General features: G+C 35.7%; 1 protein-coding gene across 1 annotated transcript in view; it reads left to right on the forward strand.

Moving 5' to 3' along the window:
• The window catches only part of LOC149781478 (uncharacterized), a 430,415-nt gene that overhangs the window by 33,277 nt on the left and 373,471 nt on the right, over window positions 1-23,667 (forward strand). Inside the window, exons 3-4 of the mRNA XM_089934971.1 lie at window positions 8,817-9,120; window positions 15,551-15,732. Of these exons, the coding sequence (XP_089791097.1) occupies window positions 8,817-9,120; window positions 15,551-15,732 (486 nt within the window). The remainder of the gene's footprint in view (window positions 1-8,816; window positions 9,121-15,550; window positions 15,733-23,667) is intronic.

Below are 23,667 nucleotides of genomic sequence, written 5' to 3' on the forward strand. Positions count from 1 at the left end.
CGACAATACATTCCTCGCAGGGACTAACCATCACGGACACAATTGTTTGGATGGTTGATAATCGCATCGAATGGTCGAATCTAGTCTATCTTGCAGTGTCCAGAGTACGAAGGATAAATCAGCTTCGAAGAATTGTTATTGACGAAGCCACCGACGAAGCCGGCGACAAAGTCACCATCGATGCAAGCGTGATTGATAGAAAACTCTCGGGTTACCGCCAACAGGATTAAAAAAAACAGCGGCGTTTTGATATTGATGCCGAATTAATAATCTCGCTACGACAACAACAGAATAATCACTGCGCGAGTTGCAATTGTATAATGAGTTGGCGTTATTCGGATAAAGACACTCGCCAATTTACCGTGGATTGGATCGATAACAGTCTCGGTCATGTCAAAAACAATGTGAGGTTGACCTGTCTTGAGTGCAATAGACGCAACGGCGCTAGTTAAGACCACGTGGGGGTAATTGAGTATCGTTAGGTATCACTTGTAGTTGCTCGCGTGTAAATCCGCGCTGAGGAGCAGTTGAATCCAGTCTATAGATCGGTGGTCTACCAGTTGATCGTGTTATCGTTGATATGTTATGTGTGGTAACACTCCAAATAGGATCAGTAGCTCTTTTTTTACCGCCTTCAAGCTCTCCTGGTTCATATAGATATCTGACAGTGACATCGCCAAGAATCGGCTTGGAAACGCTATTTATTTTTGATTTTCCGGGTATATACTCGTATTTAATCGCGTCGCTGGGCTTCATGTTGATTGCTCGGGTAATCTCGTTATTTAACGCGGCAATTACGCCTGGCAACCTTTTGACCCATTCACGAGATCGTTTTTCTTGGATGAATTCCTTCGCGTATTGATATCCAAATAACCGTTCAGCAAGAGTCCGATTGAATCGTTCAACAATTGCCTGATCACGATGTAGCGCAGTATGACCTCGTCGTATCGCGACGCTATGATGTTTCAGCGTTGATAAAACAGCGCCGCGAAATTCACTACCGGGATCAACTTGTAATAGATTTGGCCAGCGCAGAGGGCCTCTTCGATAAATTCTTTCAAACGCAGCGGCTACTTCAGTTGCCGACTTTGTTTTTAACGGCTCCGCTTGTTTGTATCGACTCGCAACATCAACTACGGTTAGCACGTATTTGTAACCGTTGTCATGCGGCAAAAATAGTATATCAGCCTGATGAACTTCATTAGGTACGCTGACATCAAAGCGCGAGAAGTTGATTTGTTTAGGCGGTGGTAGATAGATTTGCCATATAGCCTGTTTGGATAACCAATTAGCCGCAGTGGTCTTTGTTACCTTTGCAGCGCTTGCAAGCTTACCAATTGCGGCCTTCCCCTTCCAGTATCCTCTCGGAGAATAATAGATGGATTCCATGTTGTTATTATAAACGCTATCGTTTTCAATTACCAGCGCGAGAAGCTCCGCTTCCAATCATTAATTTACCTTTCATAGCCGATTTTACCAACCATGAGGCCAATTTTTCTTTGACGGATTTATCAGGAATAGCATTTAATGCGTGAATTAATTTTACATCCGCGATATGACGCTGTTGCAGATCGCTACTTTTATAAGCAACATCATGAGCATGACACGCCTTATCGATAGCGTTTATTGGATACTCACCGGGTTTGGGCTGATTTTGATCATCGAGTCTAATATCTAATCGTGTTCCGGGGCCACAGTAGTTATATCCTGGGAGGTGTTTTTCTCCTGGATACTTTGCCCACGGTGTTCCGGGGAGTTTTGCCAATTTGGCTGCGATGTCACCTCCTCGCTTTTTTTTAAAACATCTCCGGGTCTAATAGAAATAAATCTAAATTTCTTTGTACCGCATTGTACACACTTGCCAGTAAGCGCCGATCTATTATTTCTTGTTGTAACGGTTGTCATATCATTTGTGCCAGTACGTACTCTACACTTCACACAATATAGATCCATAATTTATGTATAGAGATATGAATATAATTGATTTTTCGGCGACTAAAACAAGAGAACCAGTTAAGCATGTTGCAGCGTTACCAAACTCGATCCGGATGATTATCATCGGACCATCTGGATCCGGCAAGACGCAATTGTTACTCAATTTAATAATGAGATGGATGAAGTGGGATAAGTTGTATTTGGTTGCTCCTAGCGTAGATGATCAATGATGCTACGAGGTGTTGAAAGATTTCAACGAGAATGCATCAGCGATCGCTAAAAAAAATGTTATTGAGTTTATTACGGATATCAGTGATGCACCGGGTATTGATGATATTGATGGCGACGTTAACAATCTAGTCGTGTACGATGATGTTATGTTAGACAATCAAAAAAACCCAGCTAGGATATTTTCCAGAGGCAGGCATAAAAACACTGACGTGATATATGTCACTCAATGATACACTCAGATTCCAAAAGTAATTAGAGACAACTGTAATATTCTTGCTGTGTTCAACGGCGTTGATACACACACGCTACGAAATATTTGGCAGACATGGTGCGGCGGTGACATGGACTTTAATGTTTTTCAAAACTTTTTTAGTCATGCTCAGTCGACCCCACATGGATTCGTAACGATAAATTTACATGATCCTCGGACACGATATCGTATCGGACTTGACCAAATATTCGGTTAGTTGTAAATAATTTTCATTGTAAGCAGCAGGGGGGGCGATGACATCGACGCAGTCGTCGATGTGCTTACCGGACGCTGACGACGCTGGGGATCGACGCGCAGAAGGTGTTAATTAAACCAAATGACGTTTGGACGATCCCCCAACGACGACGTCGTTTTTTTTTACCAGGCACTGACGACACTAGATCGTTGAGTGCAGAAAGTATTAATTAAGCAAAATAACGATTGGACAAAATGTCCGATTCGCCCCCTCTGCTGCTGACCACTCAGCCAGTCGGAGCCCCTCTTCTAGAGTTTTGTTGTATTACAGAACTACCATGTTGACGTGCTCTCTGCTTGATAAATCAGACTGGCCAGATTGCTGGTTTTTACAAAAGTATGTGACTTTCATTTAATAAAATTAAATTTCTCTACAACAACATTAAAATGGAGTTTGTTTTTTATATGACGTGACTAATGAACTTCCGATGTCGTCGTATGAGATACGTGAAGTGACTAGTAATGCAAATAGTGAGTACTGGGTCAGGTTTCATCAGTGCCATAGTTTGGTCTAGTCTGTCAGAGGAATAAAGACATAATGAGAAAATAAATCATTTTTCTATCAATTTCATGCAGGTATAAGTCGATATAACATGTTTAAATTTTTTAGGCCTACTGGTAAGCGACTACCATCTGTCACTACCACAATGCAGCGGCAAATTTCAAATGTTGGATATGCATTTGCAACGACTCCAAACCCCAACCTAAAATGTTCAAATATGAACAAAGTGGGGTGGGAATATTCTGAGGAAACCCAGATTAGAAAATGGACTGATATTTGTTTTAATCCAAATTTATAGTCCAAACTGTTGACTCTCAGAGCTGAAATGAGAAATTGTCGTCCCTTGTATTATAAAACCATTTTTTGAACCCCTATATCAATACAGGTTTGGGGACTGGTTTAACGAATTACAAGAAGACCAGTTGGTTTTACAGAAAATTCAGTCCTTGTACAACAGTATGTAATTTTGAAGGTCTCTTGTCAAAATTTAAATAAACCCTTTTGAAAATGTTTTTTAAATGATGGACTTTTAACCAGATCTTCTTAAGGAGATTAGGGTGTTTGATAAATCTTGCTTGGGATTTTATTGGCACAGATAAATTCAGGGTTAAACTCTCATTGTTTCAAGACAAGATTCTAATTATTTGCTTTTATTGTTTTTTTATACTGTAATAGGAAATGTTTACTTTCAATAAGATGCATATATATATATATATATATATATATATATATATATATATATATATATATATATATATATTGCTAAAGAATTCTTTAAATTAAAGGTTTGAAAGGAAACAAAACTAATGTATATTCATTATGTTGGTCCAACTTTGCAACATAATGCAGAGGTCAGCAAAATAAAGTTAGAATTTTTATTTTGTACATTGAAATGACTTTACATGCTGATTTAACGGAATATAATCAAACTTGTTTCGTGTGATACATTTTGTGGTTTTGAAAGAAAACCATCTTTAGATTTTAAAAAATGCATGTTTTATAATCTAAAATGTTCCTTAATTCCATTCATTAATGGTCATATGTGAACCTTGAAAAATTTAATTTCATCCTGGAAAAACCCTGGAAATGACCTGGAAATTTATCTTTAGAAAAGCATGGGAACCATGTATCTTGGAACTTTCTGCATTGAATAGGTTGAGATGAGACCATTCTCAGATTGATAGAGGAATCCTTTCAGAATGGTCTCTGCACCAGTAGAGATGCTTCATCAGTGGAGAAGGCTACTGGTTGACTTAATGGTAATGAAGCTGAATTGCAAGGTCCAACTTTATGTCTTTTGAGTGTCGGACCAGAAAGCATGCAGAAAATGCATTGATTTTATCTGCCTCTCTTTAACAGCAGTTACAGACTGTCTTATTTTTCTCTTCAAGAAACATTACTCGGTATCCATCAATAAGGGCTATGGAGCAGCCATCTCAAGTTCACTGTGGGATCCATTATACGGTTGGATGTGCATCTTTGAGTACTGAGCAGGTGCTTTGAGCTCTGGAGACCAGTCTTGCACTTTAATACCAAGTTATCCACCAGTAAACCTACTTTGGAACCTTTGAGTGAATCTTCCTTTGCAGAAGCATAATTAACCTTAAAACAGTCTTCTTTTGGATGCTAGAGTTGGCAAGGAGAAAGAGTGAAATTCATGCTTTGTCAGTGGAAAACTTTTTTTTAATAGTTTAATGGTAACCAAGATTCTGTCTCTTTTTTTTCTGTCAAGATTCAGCTACATGCAGTAGCTCCTGTTAGTAATGAAGTCACTATTGTCAGTTGTTTCCTTGCTGGGTATAAGCAAGATATTCTTTGCCTGGTCAGAGCTTTATAGTTCTCTCTCTCTGTGATCAAAGGGAATTAAAATGATCGTAACAGTACTTTTCTTCCTTGCAAAGGTACCTCTGACATTTTGGCAGCTGCATCTAATAGCTAAGGCCATTTTCAGTAAGTCTGCTTTGGATGACATTATCAAAGCTGTTTTGTGGTGATCTCACTCCAGGATTTCATTGCTTTACCTTTGATCATTGTTGCACAAGAGACAGGAATCAATTGTTGCACAAGAGACAGGAATCATTTGGTCCCAAGTATATCACCCTGTAATGTTATTTGTTATCGAAGAATAGCTCCAGTAGGCAATCTATACTGTTTATTAATTTCAAGAAATCAGTATAGTTGTTAAGAGGAGACAAGACTGCCCTGAGAGTATTTGTCCCATACAACTCAAACCCTAGAAACATAAACCAGCAGTAGATTTATATAGGTTCTAATCCAGTGTTGAAAGTCTGATTACTTAAATTTTACTGCCAAGAACACTTGAGTGATATTTAAAGTCTGATTACTTAAATTTTACTGCCAAGAACACTTGAGTGATATTTAAAGTCTGATTACTTAAATTTTACTGCCAAGAACACTTGAGTGATATTTAAAGTCTGATTACTTAAATTTTACTGCCAAGAACACTTGAGTGATATTTAAAGCTAATTAGGTAATGGCTAACACTACATCTCTTCTGCTGAGTATGTTAACCTGTTAAATGAAATTGTGATCTAGAGACTGCATTTTTAAATAAGCTTTACCTGATTGGCAAGTCAGATAAAGGATCATGGTTTGAAATATTAACTCTAATAGGCTCTGATACTCTGGTAGGCATGGGATCTAAATTTCTCCTATTATGCCATATTTCTTCCTAATCCATTACTACCTTGTATGAATGAGGCTTAGATGCCTCAGATTTAACAGTGCCTGAAGAAAAATGGTCTTTGATCCTTGCTTGAAGATTTTCATATTTGGGAGCAAAGTTGATGATCGTGATTTCTCTTTCGAGTTTGCTACTGATATTTTTCTGATTTCTTTACTTTTCAATCATTATAGCTGTATAATTATTTTTCACACAAGAAATTTTTTGTATTTTAAAATCTTGAGAGAACTCGTTCACCATCAAGACAGTGAATCCGTGTGACCAACCGTTGTTGCCGTTTCTCATACTTGAAATTTACAAGTTCTTTGTCTGTGTCTACATCACTAAATCATGTAAATTGGATATTTATAACAAAAACAAATTGTTGCCTACATAAGAGCCTTTACCTATAAAGTTATTGAAGCTTTCATAGTAGTGACTCTAATTGTGCAACTCAGGAAAGTACTGAACAAAATCTGCGGGCTCCATTTTGGAGAGAGGAAAATACAACCCTGGAGTTACTTTAGATAGTAGATTATTGGTCATTAACTTCAATGATTGTAGTTACTAATAAGGGGTTTTCCCCAAAGATGGCATTACAAAAACAGGCTTAAAATGGCCGATATTTACAGCTGGCATCGAAAGGCACTTCCATAAGAATGCTGTAGAGGCTTGAAAACATGCTTTTATGTGAATCGGGTAGAGGCGTCCAAAGGCGCTTCCATGAGAATGGAGTAGAGGCATCCAAAGGCAGTTACATAAAGTAATAGGTTAAACAAATTTGGAAATTTCTCATGGTAATCTAGTGTTACAGATTTTTTGTGAATTTCGTTGCATTTTGCGAGTTTTTATAATCAAGAATTCACTGAGAGATACTTGCCTATTTAATAATGTCTGTATTGTAGGCCTGCCTAAGAGTACCTGAGTAAATCCTTTTACAACAGATATATCCTGTGTACTGAATGCATTGTTTGGTTCCATTTCACATCTGAATTTTTCCAGCAGTTTATGTTTCCAGGACCATACCATTTTCTATCAGACTTTGATAGTTTTTGGTCTTGGATCTTTCATAAATCCCTCTCACTAATTCAATTCATATCAGCTCCAGTATCAGTTTTAAAAAAATTGAAGAGTTCAGTCAGGCACACATTTTCCAAGGCTGACCCTTCGTTGTGCTGATAGTCTCTAGAAATCTTGGTTCCGCTCTTGATTATATTGTGTGAAATGTTGATTTGGGATAGCAGTAATTTTCATTAGTGTCTTCTTATGCTTTTGACATTGTGCTTCTTTTTCTGGGCATTGATCCCAAGAATGAATTGCTTAGTTTCCACATCTCTGCATCCTTTCCTGCTTACAATATTAACGGGGGCCCCGAGTGGCCGAGTGGTCTAAAGCGCTTTCCGTTATGGATCACTGCCATCTCATCTCTGTCTGTGTGGGTTCGAGTCAGTCAACGTGGGTATGTAAGAAAGCTTGCCATTAGCTTCTCGTGGGTCAGTGGTTCTTTCCGGGGTTTTCCCGGGTTCTTCCTCCACCATTAATACTGGCTGCTATGTATAGCCTATCGTGTGCTGAAAAATGGCGTTAAACCCTACAATAACAACAACGACAGCAACAACATTACAATATTAACAGTTGACATTTTGGGATTTTATCTTTCTGCCTCCCATATGTCAGTGAAAATGATTTTACTGCATCCATTACAATCATTTGTTCACCAGTTGCTGGTACAGTTAATTGTTACATTCTTATTGCCTCATTGTTTAAGTTAAAAATTCAAATTTCTCTTATAGAACTTAAACTCTAGTGAAGGCATAACAAAACCAGCTGTAGGTGTATAAATTTTATTCTAGTGTGGAATGTCTGATTGCTTTTACTGCCAAGAACACTTGAGTGATATTTAAAGCTGATTAGATTAAAGCGAACACTACACACCCCAACAAGTTGTCAAGCTACCTTCCTGTCTGGATTAGAGCACTGTACTAACATCAACTGTAAGTTCACTGGGAAAATTTTTCTTGGGCCGTCAGCCTCTGCACTGGGTTGGTCACTTCAGTAATACAGTACAATACTGCTTTTAAAATGTCGTTTTCTGTGGGTAAAACTAATTTTAAATATGTATTAGGCACATGATATTATTGTCCAGTTCTCTTCTTCGTCCCTGTTCTCATGTCCTTTTAGTCTCTGTCCAAAGTGGAGAAGGTTGATATTCCAATTGATGGAAATGGGCACTCGAAGTTTCAAACTGGCATTAAGTTACTTTTTCATTCACGACCTCCAGTTACTAGCTGGAAGAAGATTAATCACATGCAATGAATACTGGCAATGCAATTATAAACTGTAAGTATGACAGAAATAATATTAGTTGCACTCCCAAACACTTCATTTTGACTTGTGGTAAAATTTATTGTCACCAAAGTGTCATTAAGTTTAAATATTACAATTTTGAATACAACTTTATAGTTACTAACAGACTCATTTATTTGCTCTTTTTATTTTTTAATTGAGAAGAGGCTAGAAATATATCCATGCAAGGAGTTTGTCCCTGCTTGTATGATGCAGATGAAGGGCAAAGTTAATCAGAGGGGGGCTATAACTGTAAACTGTAAAAGGCTCTTGCCAGTGATCCATTTCCCTAAGCTATTTAATAATATTAATCACAGTACTCTGATATAAGTTGGTACTGGTAAGTGGAATAGACCTGGTAAACTTAAACAGATCTAAAGGAAATTATTTCTCATGATGTCACATCAGAACAAAAGAAAAGGAGTTTGGTTATATGGGACTTCATATCTAAGGAGAATTAGGAATTTATCCCCAAATGTTTTAAACTTCGAGTGCTTTGGATCGTGTGTATTGTAAAAAAAAATCTTGAAGGAAAGAGATGAAAGGTAAGTATTGCAATCAATCCCCCTATAAATGCATCATCATCACATGAAAACAATATATTTCTTTTTCAGTGGTAAGTCTTCAGTTTGATCCAGTATATAGTCCAGCAGCTGTTACTCCTTCAGATCCTGAGAAGAGGTACAGTGTAGCCTTGAATATAATCACAAGTTTCCCCATTAAAGTGCAGATAATGGAAGATGGTGCCGCAGTAAACTCCTCTGAATTGCTCAGCTTGTACTACAATGTGTCAACAGTTGATATCCTGACTGCACACAATCCTGGAATACCAGATGAATGGGAAGAATCAGGGGGTATTTTGTGTCAATGGGGCCAGCTGGGATCTTTCCCCCAGAGGATTGACCATATGTCATACAGGTAAATATATGAAAAAATACATTCAAACCTGCTCATGTAGATACATTCTGCAGGTGCATGAAGATACACGAACACTCAAGCATGGTCTTCTCTAAGATGCAATATTGTAGGTTTCATTTGAATATTAGAAAAATAGTGTTGCCAAAAGAATCAGCTGAGTGCAAAACAAAATGTTCATAATATTGGTAAAACCTAGTTTGTTTACTTAGGTAAATCTCCCTGTATGTGTATCAAAATCCCCATTATTTACTGCCTGATCATAGGTGCATAGGGATACACTCACATTTGCTCCTTTTCTGTCTATCCATAGAGGACTCCAGATAGCCAAGTTGTCTTTTTTTGATTGCCTTTACAGATCACTGCCATCTCTCCTATGTATGCATGGGTTCAGCCAATGTGAGCATGTGAAAAAGCTTACCAGTAGCTTCTGTGTTGGTGGTTCTTCCCTAGTCATAATATATTTATTTACTAATGCAGGATAGCAATTAAACCTACAACATATAAAACAAATATTCACGTTGCAAATATCATCCATAATCATAAATCATTTACAATCGTTACCAGAACTAAGACTCCGGTGTAGTATTTATAATTCTTGTGAAATAAATACAAGATTAGATGTAGATATATATATATTCTACAAGAGCTACATACTGGAGAGAGTTTTGCAACTCCTCTCCATGAGGACTTCTGATTGCATCAAGAGAAATGAGGTTAAGATGGGACTAGTAATGCACACCAACATGCATATGCACATGCCAACATGCAGTAATATGGTGAACACTTATTCTTTCACTCAGTCTAGCTATTTACATATACATGCTACATGAGACGATCTCCACATAGGTATTATAAATACACTGTAAACATATAATGACAAGACAACACATACCACAGATATCACGTTTATGCTCAGTATAACACTGGATTCTGACATGTAATCACAGGATTATAGAGGTGGAAATGAAACCTTTTAGTGGTAGTTGTTATTAAGGGGTTTATCTTTATTCTTACTGAAAGATAATCATTATATGGTGGCTACTATAACTGGTGGAGGGAGAACCCCAGGAAAATCCTGGTCATAACCATTGACCACAGGAAGCTACTGGCAGCTTTCTCACATACTTGCATTGGCCAAGCTTGAGAATTGAACCAACATAAACAGAAGTAAAGATGGCAGTAATTGGCAGTGTTCTTATGGTCTTTGAAGGTCTTTGACAGCTTGGGAAAAATGAGATAGCATTTTCAAGGCCTTGCTTGCGATCAGATTACCCTGAGGTCTTTAATAGTCTTTGAAAATTGAAATAAACCCAAACAGTTTAATTTCTTTCGATAAACACATATAAAATTGTCCAGTGTTGTTAGATTCAGATGTAGTTGAGTTTTCCTGGTTTCATTCTTTTGATTAATTATAACTTAGTTTGAATTTCATCATTAAACAGTTTTGTAGTATTTTAGATTTGTTGTTTTCACATATAACTTGTATACAAAATGTTAGTGGAAATAGGTCTTGGAAATCTATGTTTGTGGTCATCGAAAGTTTGGGAAAAAGTCTTTGAATTTATTTTTCAGAATTTTGTATGAACCCTGATTGGTAAAGGTGAATGTTGTAAACCACTCTGCCACTCTGGGCACCAAAAACTTTTAGAAAGGATAGTTTGGTGGTTGCTGTATGGATGCATAACAACTAAAATTATTCCTACAGCCTAGTGGATGATATATTGTTCTGGCAATATAAAGGCAATTCATTTCTTTATGTTGTGAAGAAAAGATACATTCACGTTTATCTCACATGTATGTGTTTGCTTGTGTTTGATAAAGAGGGAGAAACAGGGAGAAATCTGTATTTTTAAGATTTCACATGTTTAATTAACTGTACTTTTTTGTCATTTGTTTTCTTTCACAAATCGTCACAAAATGACACCTTAGATACATGTAGGTTAACTCTTTACCTTCTTCTAATGCATATATGCGACCATAAAAATAGCCTTGTAACCCAAGAGACGCATATACAAGCTGCTAATAATACTCTCTGTCCCGGCTGGCTCATACATGTGTTTCCGGCGAAGGGTTGGGAAACCCCAGATACGCATATTCACGTTTTATATTAAAGCTTTGTATTGGATGAAATTATAAACATCCATTCTCTTTTATAATATTTAGCCAATGAAAATAGTCCTTACATAAAATAATGAACATATTCTGTTAGTAGTTTTACAACATATAAGCGGGAAATTCTATTGAAAACGAGGTCATTGGTGACAGTAAAACAAAATGTCAACATTCTTGTATTCCGATGACGATTCTGATGGAAGTTTTGAAGGTTTTGAAAGTGATGATATTGATTTTAACCAGATTCAAGATGAAGGATTGGACATTAGTGTAAGTCCTGTTTCGACACCTGACAATCTAATCTGGTCGGAACACATGAGACCGGTAAATGTGGACAACTTTAAAGCAGTTTCAGGGCCAGCATTTATTTTATAAGAAAATGCAAGGGAGGTAGATTTCTTTTTATGTGCTTCAGGCAGTATCATAAAAAATTACCAAATCTGCAATAAAATAGTGGACACATTGGTGTGCAAAGTAGTGGTGAGAAAAGTAATCTAACATACATTATAAACACAGATATTTTGAGGTATATTTTTTATTATAAATATGTGAATATAAACATTGATTCCTGTGGATTATATGTACTTGTTGGTGGAAATGAGTGGCACAAAACATTGGTAAGTGTTTAAAATTTTATTTTTCATTAAATTACATAGTTTGCATGGGACAAAATTGATACAGAAAATGTAAATAACTCAAGAAGTTCTCACTCAGGCAGCCATTATGATGCTCTGGGGTTCAGCCTACAAACAGCTGCTAGAAGGCAGGCTGCTTATCAGGCTTAGTAGCCAGGGCAGCAAGTACTTGCAGAAGGTAAAGAGTTAACACGTACCTTTTGAAGATAAATGCTCGTGTGGAAGCTAATAACTTAGCGAAATAGAATCCATCAAAGTGGTTTGTTTCCTTTGTCTCTGACTTGTTAATTTTATGTGCAAACTGATTAAACCTCAATGCACAAAAGCGTCTCTTCTGCAGGTTTGTTTTCATTGCCATTAGGTTGACAATAAACAACATACACCTCTCCCTCAGTAACTAAGGCACAATGGGCTCCAAAAACATAGACCACACTATAAGTGAGGGTGTGAGTTACCGAGGGACCTCCGAAAAATGGACAGAGAAAACAGCGGGGATGGTTGGGTGTGAAATGTTTAATTACTAAATCATCAGCTAATGAAGTTGTTTATTATTCTGTTTAAGTTACATTTATTTTCAAAATGTCCAACATCTGAAAGATCCTTAACATTATTCCATCTGGTTTCGACATCCATCACATGTACGTGAAAACATTTGTGTATTACATCACTGCTTTTTGTTTTGTTGATTAGTCTGGTTCCAGGAGTGGTTTGTACTAGTTTAATATGAAGCAGGGAGTCTACAAAGCAGGGAACCAGACTAAATGTTGATGCACCACCATACAAGATTACATTTTTTCAAAAACTAGCAACATTGATTTCATGAGACATTTGTCTACGTCAAAACTCAATTTTTGTATTGTTCAGTTAGTTCAGTATTGATGCCATGATTTCATTGCAAGTAGCCTAATAGTGAAACTTCTTATCATCCTTGAGGATATCTCTAAATGGCAATTGTGGAATTCTCTGAAATTCATTTTCCCATAATGATCCATATCTGTGAAACAGCTCTTTATTTTACAAAGTATTCATTCTTGTGGTTGCCTTGTTATGATTAAGTTGGTTAATTTAAGGTACTTTATACTATTTACACAATAACACTTATAACAGTGTTTTATTGATCAACTGAAATGAGTTCACTCGACATAGAACTTGGGCCACTGGATCTTAAGAATGTGGGATTGGTATGACTTTTAGGTTTTCTTTTATTCCAGTTTTTTTATTTGATTCAAAAGACATAATAAACATGATAATACAAAGGGGACCAGCTATTAATTCAGTGCAACAATAGAACCAATACTTCCGCAAGTCAGATTATCAAAACATGGTCGGCACGCAAACAGGTTCTCAGAGAAACGCTCGCGGACACAGCTCTTATGGTAGTTTGGCACATTTTAGTTTAGATACACATTGCATCTATGATGTTTACTCTTAAAAGGACTAAAAGCTGGAACTCAAACACAAATTTCACTTGATATAAAATAATTTAATTGGTATTTATTAAAGTACTGCCTACACTAGGCATAGTTTTTATTGATCAAAATTTCCTTGAATATAATCATTTACAGAGTGTACAAAGAATGTCATTTGGAAATGTTACACATTATATGAATTCTTATTAAAAGTTAATAATTTCATAATGTTGATAAAAATGTACAGGTCCTGTCTTCTGGTTTTGAGCATAAAACAAGTGATATATCAGTGTTTCATTTACCAATTTTGATTGTGATTTTCTTCAGGTTCAAGAAATAGGGATCAGCTTTTTGGTATTTTCTGGTTTTAAAAAACGAGATCCACGTTTGACCCAAGTTATAAGCCAGTTTGTGAGTTATTGGGGCACAAATTATCGAGGGATTGTTGTACTGGGGCTAAATGAAGAGTGTTTCTTTTAAAATTATTTTGAATAAAGATTTCATTGAATCAAAAAGTATACCCACAGGCTTATTTCATTTGTACAGTTGGATTTTCATTTATTAAAATTCAGTGATAGAAAGAAGATTTTGTGAACTAATCATAACAGCAAGTACCAGATATTTGGCATTATCTGTCTTTGTATTTCATTACTTGGGTCAGTCAATATGAACCAAGTAAATATTATTTGCTAATGAGGTGAGATAGAGAGCTCAAAATAAGATTTTTTTAAAACATGGACAGTGGTCTTAGATCGAACTGCTTCTCTATTCCAGAGTAACTAGTGATTTTATAATCTTCAAAACCTGTTGTAGTAATACTACTACTTGATCCCTAATACAAAGATGTAATTTGTTACTAACAATGAGACCTATAGCACTCACTCATTTGGTTTCCATGCAGTAGAAAAATATTGCACCAATGTATTCCTGCCTTTTACATTTCAACAATTATAAGCAAAACTAACTTTACAAGATCTCAGGTTTAAAAAATTGAGCTGTTCTGTACCTCGCATGACTTGGACTTCTTAATTGTTTTTTGCAAGAAATGGTTTTGGGGTTAATAACTTGTTTGAGTTACATTGAAATCAGTTTATCCAGTGACACTATAAACATAAAATCAATACCACTATGAAAAATCTGTTTTAAAGACATCTATTATTCTTTGAGAAAATGAACTCTTGGAGTTCCTGTATGGTCCAAAAAGTTTTGGGATGTGAAAGGGATTCTAAGCAGATGGTATTTTTTGCCTATGTCTGCGACAATTAGACAGAGTGTATTATGTTATGATATCCATCCATGCACTTTTCTTTCAATTACTACCAGCATGGTTTCAACACAATAAGTTGTTATCTATTAAAGTTGCCAAAGGTTGTGGATGGCTTTCACTTGGGGGTAAGGAAGAACCCTATCAGTTTTGGGTTCAGAGATTAAGGTCACTGTAACTGAAAAAGGGAAAATGATTTCAACACAATATCTACACTTCTCCACCTATTACAATTACCAAACTTTGTGTATATCTTGCTTTTGGGCTAAGAGAGAACCCTATTATTAAAGGTCCAAAGTCTATGTCATCCATGACTGAGACAAGAAAAATGGTTTCTGCTTGAAGACTTTCCTTTTGCACCATCAAAATGTACCAAATTCTATATATAGCTTGCATGTGGGTTAAGAAAGGAAAGTAATGATCTATAGCTTGGAGATCAGTGTTAAATGTCACTCAGATGAAAAAAATTAATGGCTTAGAGACAATAACTTGAGTTGTCCATTATCTATGGTTCCCAGACTTTGTGGTTTGCTTGGACTTGGTGTAAGGAGATCATGGAGTTGAAAGGTGAAAGTAAAAGTTGATGCGACTGAAAGAATAAAAGAATGTTTTCTGCACAAGAGCATTTGTTCTGTATGACACACTTGAACAAAACTTTGTGGATAGATTTCTGCTTGGTAAGGATAAAGGCTTTTGATTTTTTGTCAAAATGTCAGTGGTCATGGTCACTTATTGAAGAAAAAACTTTTCTGTACAATAACATTTCTGCATCACAGACTTGTCCCAAATTTTGTAAATGGCTTACATTTAGGAAGAAGCTGTTGATTTTGTGCTAAGAGGGGAAAGGACTGGGTCTCTCAGAAACAAAGTTATTTCTTAGCAAAAGTTTCAGTTGTCTTCATAGAGGATTACTGAACATATGTTGAGCTTATAATGTGCTATAAGTATTGTTGGTGATCTTGTTTGCAGTTTGCAGCATTTGCTAAGAGATGAATGTTATTTATTTTCAGGTCTTTATGTGGAACAAGGACTAAATTGACTGGATACTTGTCTGATCGTGGAATTATGGTAGTAGATGGTCTACAACACCAGCATAACATAGTACCAGCACATCCAAGAATTTACCGCTTTTCAGTAGAATTACCGAATGGCACCATTATTTCAGCTGACTCGAATCCTTTTATAATTAGTAGTAAGTTGGAGCAAATGTCCTGTATTATTAACATATATTTTTCCAATTACAAGTCTGTGCTAGATGATGGCCCATCCACCCATTTTTTTAATAAAACAATTTATCAGGGAAATATTTGTTTGATAATAAGCCCATGTACTCGTTTTGACAAAATTCAATGGGCTTTCCTCATGGTTTCATCAGAGAGGTTCCCAGGATACGCAAACTTGCACATGTTGATGATGATGATGTTCAAGAACTCCCACAATTTAATTCAAAATAGCACACATAAAAGTGTACTTTGCATGTCACTTTACAAATTTTGATCTGGTCATGATAAATTGAACAAATAAGAATTAAAAAAATCATAAGTAAGGATATTTTTATTTAATCACCATACCTCTTTCATTCCAAAGTCTGCAGATGTACATTAATACAAAAGGATACTTGGAAATCCTGCTAATTATTTATTACCGAAAACTTTTGTCCATGCCAGGTTCTGCATTGATACCCTTTCCTTTCATATGTGCATGTGCAAACTTTGGTCCGATTCTGGAAAGTGAAATCAACCATGGCAGGACATAAAATCACTGATTTTTTTCAGTGTCAGGTTAGTGGTGGCAGGAAATGTGGAAAAGGAAATGGGAGAATGAAGAAAGTAGGACGAAACATAGGACAATATTTAAACAGCAATGTCATATGCCTAGTTAGATGTACCGCCAAAAAGGACACCAAAATTTCCAGCAAAATTTCTAAATTCTTGATTGTTAGAACAAATGGTTACAACACATCTCCAAGACAGAAGCATGTTCTGTGATATTTACAGAAGTTGCAGGAAAAGTAACCCTTTTGAATTGGAAATGTGCTGTTCGTATTTAGGATGTCAACTCTTACATGACATGCAAAGTCACAATCTAATCAGGCATTAAAGGCTAATGTCTGACTTTGAAACTGCTGCCTCCAATGTTTTAAGGAAAAAGCATGAAAAATCTAGTGCAGTTGTATGTGTGGTGAGGACAGCATATCGTACTGCCTTTCAGAATATTCTCATTTCAAAGTACTCTTTACTGAAATTGCAGTGAGCAAATTGGTGCAAAGAAAGACTTTGGGAGAGTTCTTGTTGGTGAAAAATCTTATTTTGAAGCAGAGATATCCAAGAGACACTACCGTAAAGCTGTGGAAAAGAGTAAATAACAACCATAAAGAAAAATTTTCCAACTTGATCCAGCTGGCTAAGCAAGCTGTGTAAATACCCCATCAGACAGCACTGTGAAAGGGTGTTGTCAGCACAGAACAGTATTCACACATGGCTTAGGAACAAATTAAGTTCAGAAAGAATACACATGGTGATGCTTATACAACTACAGGGGACATCATTTGAAGATTTTGACTTGATAGAGCTTTAGAGTGGAGCAGGAAGAAATATAGATATTTAAATGTTGGGTAAATATTGAACAATGTCCATTTTGTACTATATCCTTATGTTGGTGACGAGGTAGAAAATCCCCCCCCCCCCATGATCTAATTCTGGAAACATTTCTGAAGAAGAAATCATATACAGTGCAACCCTGCTATAATGCCAATTTGGATATAACGCGGTCGTGGTGTGGCTCCCAAAATTTCCTTATTCATTTGCACATGAAAAAATATTTTTTTCTACTAAGTACATGAAATAGTGTATAACAGTTTACTATCATTATGGGGAAGAGATCGCATATGAATTTGGATTTAATATAATCGTGGCGAGGTTCCTCAAATTTTAAATACATGTGTATTTTTCTCGTACCAGGAATTTTTTTTCTTTTTTAAAGTATGAGAAATAGTGTATAAAACGTTTGTTATCATTTTGGGGAAGAGTTTGTGTATGAATTTTAATGTAATACGATTGTAGCCTAGCTTCTGAAATTTAACAATATCACCAGGTTATTGAAGTGTTATGCCAAAATAAACATTATCGGAGTTACCTATTAACAATAGCCAACGTGTTTGTTCTTTAACTGCATACACAGCCAAGCAGCAGACAGTGTGGTGGTTGATAAAAGATTCTCATAGTTTTAATAAACATATAAAAACAAAAGCCGCCAACATGTTTGCTGGGCTTGGCAGTGTTATTAGATGCAATCAGTTGACCAGTAAATAATGTCCGCTTTATTAGCTGGAAATTGAAAGGGTATGAAACTGTACATGCGTTCAGCTTTAAATATTTTTATAAAAGTGATTCTTGACCATTGCAGGCCAACTGTTCTTAGTTCTCGGGTTTTACATGTGTGTGGGGTTTGCTTAAGAACTCGTTATTAATTTCCTAATTTTTTAATAATTTTTTATACTGTTATGGAAAAGTAGGTTCACAAACGCAATTCCTTCTCTGCACATTGTGCAAAAAATTTATTATCATTTTGGGGAAGAGATCGGGTAAGAACTCGAATATAATACGATATATAATAAGATCGTGGCATAGTTCCTGAAATTTTCAATACATGTACATGTATTTTTCTCGCACCAGGAAAAATACTTTTTTAAAGTGCAAGAAATAGTGTGTAAAACGTTTATAATCATTTTGGGGAAGAGTTCGCATATGAATTTTAATGTAATACGATCGTGGCGTAGCTTCTGAAATTTAACAGTATCACCATGTTCTTGAAGTGTAATGCCACGATAAACATTATCGGAAATGTTACTTATTACTGATCCAAGAGTAAAGCCAGTAAGTCGTCTTTGTGATTGTCTTCATTTAATTTTGTATACAATCGTTGCTCAAACAATAGCCGACACGTGTTTGTTCTTTAACTGCATGCACAACCAAGCAGCAGACAATGCGGTGGTTGATAAAAGATTCTCACAATTTAATGAACATCAAAAATCGAAAGCTGCTATCATTTTTGCTTTGCTTGGCGGTGTTATTAGATGCAGTAAGTAATAATGTCCGCTTTTTAGCTGGATATTGAAAGGGTATGAAATTGTACTTGCGTACAGCTTATAAAAATTTACAAAAGTAACTCATCATCATTGCAGGCCTACTACAATTAGTTCTCAAGTTTTACAAGGGTATATGATGAACTCGTTATTAATTTCTAATTTTTTTTATAAAACTATTTTACCGTTATCGAAATGCAAGTTCACAAATGCAAGTCGTTCTCTGCACTTTGCGCAATGACTAGTATAGTAGTTTTCACATTTTTCTTTCGATATTCACAAAATCTGAAGTAAAAGTTACATGCATTCTGAAAGCATGTGTTGATTGTTAATTATTCTTGCTGTAGTCATTCAAATGAATAGGTGTACTAGCGCTAATTATTGGAAATTTGCAATGGGCAAATTAGCATGGCAATGCATATGAGAAAATTTTAGCAGTATGAAATTTGTACAGACACCATTCATAGACCCTGGAACATAATGAACCGTACACGTGCTTCGTCTTTCTTAACCTAATTTTGCCGTTAGTTTTTCCCATTGAATTCAGACACATAATGATGTGTCACAAAATTATTGAATACTTTAAATATGTATGCAGTTTTTGCAATGGAATTACATATATTACGGATTAATTGCAAGCCCCGACAGTACGATATCAGATGGCAAGTAAATGGTGTTGATATTCTGTTCATGCTGTATATTAGCCGTTGAATTCAGACACAATGATCTGGGGAAAAAATTATTGAATATTGTAAATCTTTGTGCAGATTTTCAATGGAATTACATGCATTATAGATGAACTGCATGCCACGACGGCACGATAGTAAACGGTGTTGATACCCTATTCATCATATACATTAGACATGAATTCGCGTATATATGTGCCAATGAGCTGTTCTCTGAAAGAAGTTCAATACTGTAAAACCCAGCATTAACGTGACCCCGATATTAGCACAAGGTCTTGTTAGAGAATCATAGAAAGTTTTCTAACAGAGACATTTATTATGGTAGTATTTCATCAGCTTCAGAAATTATATAGAAGGGTTGTTAGCAATTTATGGAGAATCATGATTTTGTACATTTGAACATCTTGAGGACAAGTTTATATTTTGCTAAAAGAAATGGGGACTTTAACTGCATGTTATACAATAGAGAATGACATTTTATATCACCATGTGTTGAAATTAGATATGGAGTACCGAAAGGTTCAATTCTAGATCCATTACTATTTATATTATTTATTTGTGACCTACAACTTTTACCTGGAGACTCGATTTCATCTACAGATCTCTATGTTAATAACTTGTCTATAAATTCTTGTTTAATACAAAATGAATTGGTAAGCAGGAATTTATCTATTATTTCACATAAAGAGTGGAATCAAAATTTTATTTCTAAATTTTGTCAAATGATTTCCAAAAATGACAATAAATGTAGCACATTAAAAAAAATGCATGCTCTTGAATTCAATGCCTATTTCAATGTTGGTGATTAAATGCTATGGGTAATATTGATCGAAGGTTAAGGTTAATAATCTCTGACATGTAATAAGCACATTCTATTTCAAAGGAAGATGCATTTTTTTTAAATGGCTTGTAGTTTGATACAGTTTTCGTAAACATCATTGATTTGTGCTGTGGGGATGATAGATATGCACTGCATTGAATGATTAAGGAAGATAATAACAATTTTATAAGTTCATTTTTTATACTGAATCAGTAGAATCCAGTTACATGAAAATATCACAGCTTAAAAAGCATTACATATCTCAGTCCATATTACAAGTTAAAAATTCTTTTTTTACACAAGCATCAAAAACCTTTTTATATCAGATTCTAATGTTTTTTTGATGGTGCTAAAATATAACATTAAAAGATCAATCCTGACTGGCATATCAGCAAGCTTCAGAATAAAAGTGTCACTCCTTGGCTGGCGCTTGTAGATAGAATCACAAGATAATTGATGAAGAAAGTAACATATTTCTTACAATTCACTTTGTTTTTGGCATGAACAGCCATTAATAGAGAGCAGTCTTGAATACCATGTAGATGAATTTGGCACATTTAAAAATTGTCACTAATAACTTATTAGTTTTAACCCATTTTGTGATAGCAAGAAATGTTTTCATTCAGCAGTGTTTATTTTGAAACAGTGAAGCATGACATTGACAACTAGCTGCTAGGAACCTTTTAGCTACCACTGCTGCATCTGTATGTAACCTGTAAATAGCTCTTCAACCCCACTGTCACATATGTGCATTATAATCCAGCACTACTTGAAATCCTAGTACCGCATAGATGCATATGTTTGATTGGTTGAAAGTGCCAAGTTTGCATAAAGTTTGATAATCATGACCATTGAGAGGACTGTTTACTCAACATTTTGATAAAAGTTTGAAATGTGGTTAGCTGAGTTTAGACATATTGGAAGGGCTTTTCTGCACTTTATGAAACAGGTTTAGTTGAGATAAATATGGGTTCTGATTGAGATATGAGCAAAGTTTAAGGTTTTCTGCAAGCAATATAGAAGAATTTAATGGATAAATCTTAGAAACTAGATCAGATACTGATGTTACTCTAGAGTCAACACTAGATGCAAGTGATTTTGAATCTTACGAGGTGGCCGTTGTCCCACTTGTACATTGGAGTGATGACATTGCCATGTTCTAGATCAATGATTTTGATTCAAATGTTGGTTCAACTATTGAGCTTTACTAAGCAATGAAAAAAAAATTCCTGAATTTCTGGTGGTAAAAACTTGTTAAAGAAACAACAATTAAGCCAAGAAAATGGGGGACCAAAAGCAAGACCCAAAATGGTATGATAATAATAATAATAATAATAAAGACTTGATTTAGAGAAGGTAACTCAATTAATATTTTGACTTTACCAGTGATCTTTCAGTTGATGCCAGTAAAACGCTTGTTTTCATTAGTACTTTCAAGACTGGACTGTTGTAACTCAATTCTGTCTGGTTCATCTCAATATCTACTCCAGAAACTTCAGAAAGTTAAAAACACAGCTGCTTGAATCATCCTTAGAGTACCACGATCAGAGCACACCTCCCCGCTGCTCTGTACCCTACACTTGCTATCCATTTGATCCAGAATCAGACACAAAATTTGTTCTCTGTGCTACATTTCACTAACGGACTCCAGCCCATCATACCTATCTGACCTCATTCATGTGTACACACCAGCAAGATAACTACGTTCCTCTTCTGACAATCATATACCCATTATTCCCACTAAGAAAAGAAAGTCATATGGACAACGTTCTTTTGCATACCAGGGCCCAGCAACGTGGATTGAATTGCCCACTGAACTTAGACACAAAGACACAGTGATCACATTCAAGAGGGCTCTCAAAACTCACTTATTTCAGCTGTAAGAACAAACTTAAAGACCTAATAATGTTTCCTACCTGAAATATTTTCAGCATGTTTTTATGTTTTCTAATTTCATGGCGTTTGTTTTTTTTAATCATGTCATTATATGTTTTTTTAAAGATTAGGTGCTATACAAATTCCTCTTTATTATTATTTATTATTATGTGTGGATAATGACTGTTTTGTGATGTACCACTCTTAACTATGTAACTGGAATGGGTTCATATTTTTATGTATGTGTGTAAATATTGCATTTAATTTGTGGGATTCAAAACAGTTACATGGCAGTGATTTATTGTATGATAGGATGTAGGGGTAAGTCAGTGTGGAAATATACAGATAACAGACACTATATGAGGTAAGGTGCTTTTATTTCATGGAAATTAATCAATAATGAATGAAATAATAAAAATAAAATTATTATAACCAGGTTTTAACTGTCAAATTCAGTAATTAGCAATAAATATGCTCTAGTATTCATTCTAGGAACCAGTTTCATTAGTCTCAACAGCTGATATGATAACAGTCAGAAGCAGGGAGGCTGCACAACTGATGTAGTGACAAGTCATTCTATTACACCACTCCCTCAATAACTCGCACACATTGGGGTCCAGAAACATCGACCGCATTATAAGTGAGGCGCAAGTTATCGAGGGACCTATAAAATAAGCCCAAAACCAATAAAGTGATTGACTGGTGTACTTTATTATTTCCTCATAGGGCAACATTAATTTCAGGATAAATTACAGTATATTGAGGCGATCATTGAAAACATTATTCCACGTGGTTTCCGTTTGCTTAACATGTGTACCACTTCACACATTGTGTACTACATCACTAATTTTTATGTTAAATAGGATACTTTCTAGTTTTTTTGTTTGATCCAAATTAGACATTTTTTTATATACAAAAGATCGACTGTTTTCGAGAAAAAGTGTCGATCGAATGATAGATAGATTTGAATGCGATAGAAGTAAAATGGAAAAAAAAAAAAAACAAGGGTTAATCAGTACTAACTTATTTAATTGGTCTACAAATTTAAAACAACGTAAATTAGAACAAGTTAATACTTGCCGTTTGTGCCACGCTTGACAAATATCAATTCACTTTTTGAAAAAAATCAGTTAATTTTTTTGTGGGTGTTACTCCTTGGTTTCAATTTTCTCAACTGCATGAGCTTTACGTAGTCAACGTTTTGGGTCTCCAGCCACCTTATGGCAATATCAAAATATTTGATTGCTTCCTGTGCAGGGGGGTGGGGAGTCCAACATCTGCGTCTGCATCACTTTCAACACTTGTGTTACTCCATTTAGAATCGTCTTCTGCTGCAAATTTGTTCGTTATAGAATTAATTATTGTTTCATCTGACATGTATTCGGCTGTGGGGCAGTCATTGTCAGCACAAATCCACTCCTCCATATCAAGAGCAACGCCCATCTCAGGACCATGAGTCTGTACAAATTTCTCCCAAACAGCCTCGGCATTAATGACATCAGTTTCACTGAAACCTTTGAAGTCACTATCATCGTCGCTGTCTCTGTTACTGTTTTGCTTTATGTCAGAGGCGGCTCCAAGACCCTTAATCCAGCACCCCAGGTCTCTTGTAATCGATTTTTTTTAAAATGCAGCAAACACTTCCCCAAGTTGTAGATCAAA

This window comes from Sinohyriopsis cumingii, chromosome 15 (genome assembly GCF_028554795.1).
Source record: "Sinohyriopsis cumingii isolate HCF-2022 chromosome 15, ASM2855479v2, whole genome shotgun sequence".
Taxonomy (NCBI): domain Eukaryota; kingdom Metazoa; phylum Mollusca; class Bivalvia; order Unionida; family Unionidae; genus Sinohyriopsis; species Sinohyriopsis cumingii.